Source organism: Pyxicephalus adspersus, chromosome 7 (assembly GCF_032062135.1).
Source record: "Pyxicephalus adspersus chromosome 7, UCB_Pads_2.0, whole genome shotgun sequence".
NCBI lineage: Eukaryota > Metazoa > Chordata > Amphibia > Anura > Pyxicephalidae > Pyxicephalus > Pyxicephalus adspersus.
Genome location: NC_092864.1, coordinates 30,841,172 through 30,846,774, shown reverse-complemented (window position 1 = coordinate 30,846,774; position 5,603 = coordinate 30,841,172). Strand labels below are relative to the sequence as shown.

Below are 5,603 nucleotides of genomic sequence, written 5' to 3'. Positions count from 1 at the left end.
CACATAGGATATATACTACACAATACGCACATAGGATATATACTACTCAATAACCACAGAGTACATATACTACTCAATGGCCCCCATAGAATATATATACTACCAATACTCAGATAGGATATATACTACTCAATATTCACATAGGACATATACAACTCAATGGCCCCATAGGATATATACTACACAATACTCACATAGGATATATACTACTCAATGGCCACATATAATATATACTACTCAATGGCCACAATATATACTACTTAATACTCCCTTGTGATATATGCTACTCAATACTCACATAGGATATATACTACTCAGTATTCACATAGGACATTTACAACTCAATGGCCCCATAGGATATATACTACAAAATACTCACATAGGATATATACTACTTAATGGCCACATATGATATATACTATTCAATGGCCACAATATATACTACTTAATACTCCCTTATGATATATACTACTTAATAACCACAAAGGACATATACTACTCAATGGCCCTGATAGGTTATATACTACTCATACCCACACAGAATATATAGTACTCAATACTTACATATGATATATATTACTCAATATTCACATAGGTCATATACTTAATGGCCTAGACTTTAATGGCCTTAGACTACACAATGGCCCCATAGGATACATACTATTTAATACTCACATATATGAGTATATATACTACTCAATACTCATTGATGATATATACTATTAAAAAAAACAGAAAAAAAAAGAATGCAGTTTTCAGCAAATCAAAGTTAAAATTAAAATCAAACATTTTTTAAGCTTTTGGGACACTTTCCCACAGGAAAAGTGGACAGACAACTTTATAAATATTATTTTAGTGACAGCATAAAAAAATTAATTGCTTTTTTATTTTTGCACTTCTGCCATGTGTCCACCAACCCTCCTTGTTCCTTCCTCCCACCAAAAGATTTGGTGGCAATACTATGTTGAGAGGATTTGCCAAAAAAAATTCTGAACCATATTTTTTATTTACTGGAGAACAATGTGTTTTTTAAATTTTTTGGGTTTGGCCACCTTGCATGGCCCAGGCAGTGTCACCCTCCACAGTCCACTCACGGATAACCTTGGTGAGAATATTGGCCATTGTCTTCCTACTACAATGAGCTGGGAAGGTGCACTGTGCTCTTCCAGTGCAGTTTCCACAGACTGTTTGCTGACTTTAACAAGATAATTGAATCCCGCTTCACAGAAAAGTGGCTATAAAAAGTCCATTCCCGATGCGGATGTTTATGCAGTTTGGCTCCAACGCCCCCGTAGTCGAAAGGGAATTTGGTTGGATTTTTATGGCTCCAAACCCATCCCCAACCATAAAGCTGCAGTTGCTATAGTTTTCTAGGAAAACCATTTGTGACCAGGTAAAGACTTGTAATCTCAGCACTCACAAACAGAGATTTTTCCCGGCCCCCATAAGGAGGAGAAGACTCGGTGGATCCATTAGTGTTCCATATAAAATATATAGGCAATTACTCGCTTTCAAAGGACGCCTATAAAAATGGTGACCCTTGAGACTAGCCAATGTGCACTTGTTTTAGGACTGAATGGTTTGCTAGCAATTTATTTTTTATGGCATTTTTTTTAAAATGAGAAATTATAAAGGTAATATTTTTAAAGTTATTACATTTTTTCATTTATATAAAATAATGATTTTACAATTAAATAAGGTGCCCTATGATATGGGAATTATTATGGGCATTGTAAAGAAAGAAAATTAGTATGCTTTCAGGCTTTGTCTTTGTGTCTTGCTTGGAGAGACGGAACCACAAGCGGACTATGGATTGCTCAGTGGTGGTGTGACTCCTAAGAAGGGCCAAGACACAGAATGTAAGTAACAGCATGGTCTTCTCCAGAGCCTCCAAAGGTGAAGGTGTTGCAAGGCAGACTGTTACTAGGTTTTAGTCCTTGGGTACACCAGGGGGCTGAATATTTTGAGATACTGAGTCACCAGGCAGGAGAATAGTCAAAGAAGCCCAGGGTTGAGGCAGGCAACAAACGGGAGGTCAGAGACAGAGCCAGGGATCAAGAAGCAGAAAGCGACTGACACAGGTGACATGGGGGTCACCGAAGACAAAGGAGGACACCAGAAGAGATAGGAGTCACAGGTGACATGGGGGATAATGAAGACACAGAGGAACGCAGGAGATACCAGAAGATACTGGGGACACTGTAACAGCCTAAGGAAACAAGCAAGGGAACAATAAACTCGAGCTTAGCACAAAACTGGGAAATACTCAATCATTTAACAGGTGTATAGGAAATGCCTTCTAAAATCGTTCCAGAAGAAATAAAGTTTCCAGTGGTCCAGCATCAGCTGAAAAATTACAATTTAACGTGACTGGAATCAATTTTTGTTGTATGGTTTTGCTGAGGGTCTAGGTTGGGTGTGTGTTTCAGAAAAAGATTGCCTTCCTGTTGCACAGAGTTTGCAAGGAGTTCCTTAAACTGTGGGTGATTGATCTCCTATTGATGATGCTTACATGGTTCTGGGGCCAACACCACTTGATAGTACCAACTGCAGGATGAGGTTTTTAGTTGTATTTTAGTGGTATTCCATCCACCACTGTAGGGTGCATTCTCTCCACTGGACACCCTTTTTTCTCCACTGACCCCCAATAAATTGATTTTTGCAGTGGTTCTTACAAACCCCAAAATGAATTAAATGGTTCTTTAAAGGTATGTTACAGTAGTGCTGCAAATACATACAGGTGAAATGGGTAAGTATGTTCATGACTATAATGAAGATGTTGGTCAATGCTCTGTGCCGAAATGTCCAATGAATGTCACTTGTTCACAAATCAGGATTTGCCATTTTAGACTTTCAACTAAATAAAAAAATATCTTTAGAGTTAGTTGGGGTTTGGGGGGCTGGGGGATTTTTATCATTCCTATGGCTGATACTATGATGAAAGTATGTATATTGGTAGACCTTCTTCCAGTTATGGAACTGGGAAAGGAAGGGGACACTGCTTGCAACCATTTAGATATGATACACCATGTTACAGGTTGTGATAAAGAACATCCTTACAATGGATAGACCTCATCGGTATGTTTCTGTTCCTTTACTGTCCAATAATTGGTTCATTTGGGTAGGTGACTTATCTATGTTGCTTATGCAGCAGGACATGGAAGGTCTCCTGCGTGTAAGATCCAATATTTGTATTTCCACATTGCATTAAGCCTTTTTTGCTAAAATCTTCAAAAAATCCTTAAAAAAAGTGTCAATCAATAAAGTTTTTTGCCTGCAACTGCAAATCAATGGTTTGTGATTCCATATTGACTCCATCTTCTTCTGTTATTCTTGCAGACTTCCTGCCCAGAAAATGATTTTTCTGAATGAATATTGGTGTTTCCTCAAGATGATGTATTTAAAAAGAATGTTGCTAAGGACATGCTCAAATCACTGAGCCTTTAAAATATAGAAATGGTGGGAGGTGATAACTGTTCAAACTGTAATATTGCCAAGGAAAAACTGATAGTCCTGATCTCCAGTCCTCTGTCTGCCTTCATCATCCTCTCCAACCTCTTCATCATCATCGGAATTGTCTTCAACAAGAAGTTGCACAACACAGCCAACTACTTTTTCCTCAGCCTACTGTTTGCAGACTTTTTTACAGGGGTGCTCCTGCCCTGCATTCCTCGGATGAGATTTGATAAGAGGCTGGAGTACCACTGGTGTCTCTTTGCTTTCATATCTCCAAATTTCTTCTTTCTTTCATTTTTGGCCAATTTGTTGATGGTTCATTATGAAAAGTACTTGTGTATTATATACCCCTTGCACTATCGGAACAGTTGGGTCCACCGTTGCGTGCCTTTCTCTTTGTTTATGGTGTGGATGTTGCCATTGTCGTTTGCCAGCCTGCCCATGTTGGGTTGGAATAACTGGAATAACAGTGTGCATTGCTCCTATAAGCAAGTATTCCCTAATGCATACATTTACGTGGAGACCTATGGTCTTGTCATCCCTTCCATCCTGGCCATGAGCTTCATCACCATCAAACTTCTTTTGGTGGCCAGGAGACAGCTGAAGGAGATTAAAAAGCTTCACCGGTCAGTCCAACGGGATGCAACCACAGACATAGATCACCAGATGGACCTTAACTATGCCAAATGTATCGCCATCTTCTCTCTGACCTTCCTCATCTGTTGGGTTCCATACATTGCTCTCCTCCAGGTCTCGGTGTTGGCCCTGGAAAAGTATGACATCATAGAGAATGAAACGATTTCTTTGACATTCACTTGCATTGGAAGTGGAAGTGCCAGTATTGTCCCTGTTATCTTGGGACTTTGCCACCGCCAATACACTGAATTTTGGAGGACGCTGTGCAAAAAATACTGCAAATCTTGCTGCAAGCCTAAACTTACCCAACCAAACCAGCACAACATGGTTAGCAAGGAAGAGACACTTGAAGATGGATTAACTGTTGCTACATAATTTATTCATTCCTGTGAAACTCTCTTCCTCCATTTGTAGCACATAGACGCTGTAAAGGATTATTTAATAAAATGGTTGGTAAAAACCAATGCGGTTCTTTGAATGATGTTGAAATGTATAAAATTTACAGTTTTTATTGTACTTGGGACTGTTTTTTTTTATTTTAAACCCTGACTTTGTGTTCTGTAATCCCATAGATATACACTATCATTGATCTTTTGTAAACTCAAAACGTGCAGCTAACATACAAAAAGGAACTGCACGATGACAAAAAAATTGAATTCTTGTATGAGAACCTTTAGCTAAATATGCAATTCTTGTTATTCAGTTATTTCACATTCACATTTCACATTTAAAATCTGTGTTCTAGCAGTCCTTATAATGGACCTTCATGAATAAATTGCTGATGTTCAACACTATCATGTTTATTATTATTATTTTATTATAGTTGTATCATTAATATCATTAAAAAAATCTTCAACTCCAATCAGTTACTAGAAGCTAAGTTAAAGTGGACCTATGATGACTTTTCATACAATATGTAAAAAGTGCCTTTGCTTTTTTTTATTTTATTTTATTTTTGCATTTAATTTTTCTTTACTTTTTGCTACCTTCATGACAGTAAAGACTGAAGGGGAAACTTGCAGCTTCCAAGGATACTAACGTCACATATCCCAGGTGGCTGCAGCCTGCTTTTTCTGTGCACATGAGAGGTCGAGCACTGCGTCATCAGGGGCTTTCCTCAAATGTAAAAAAACAAGCGCTTCATCTAATGCTTGTGCAGAGTGCATGGGCTCTCACTTTTTTAACTTCGGGGGAAGATACTGTGTGATATGTGAATATTATGATTATTCTTATTAATAATATTATTAAACAGGATTTATATAGTGCCAACATTCTACACAGCATTGATTTGATATGTCACATGGTCTTGAGCTTGCACAGTGCAAGACTGGGCAACGTCATCAAGAATAAAAAAGATGGTGACATAGGACATACTGGCGAGCCCTGAAAAGAAGACGGAAACCAAGGCTGTGCAAGATTCCCTGGGTGCGGTATGTACCGTGTTTCCCCGATGATAAGGCAGGGCCATCAAATAAGACAGCCCCCCCTTTTTAGGTAAAAATAAAAAATAA

General features: G+C 38.3%; 1 protein-coding gene across 2 annotated transcripts in view; it reads left to right on the top strand.

Moving 5' to 3' along the window:
• GPBAR1 (G protein-coupled bile acid receptor 1) overlaps positions 1-4,886 on the top strand; it is a 16,796-nt gene extending 11,910 nt beyond the window's left edge. For both annotated transcript variants that reach the window (XM_072417983.1, XM_072417981.1), the window contains exon 2: positions 3,340-4,886. In XM_072417983.1, coding sequence (XP_072274084.1) covers positions 3,457-4,467 — 1,011 coding nt within the window. In that variant the 5' untranslated portion in view covers positions 3,340-3,456 and the 3' untranslated portion in view covers positions 4,468-4,886. The remainder of the gene's footprint in view (positions 1-3,339) is intronic.
• The last annotated feature ends 717 nt before the right edge of the window (positions 4,887-5,603 follow it).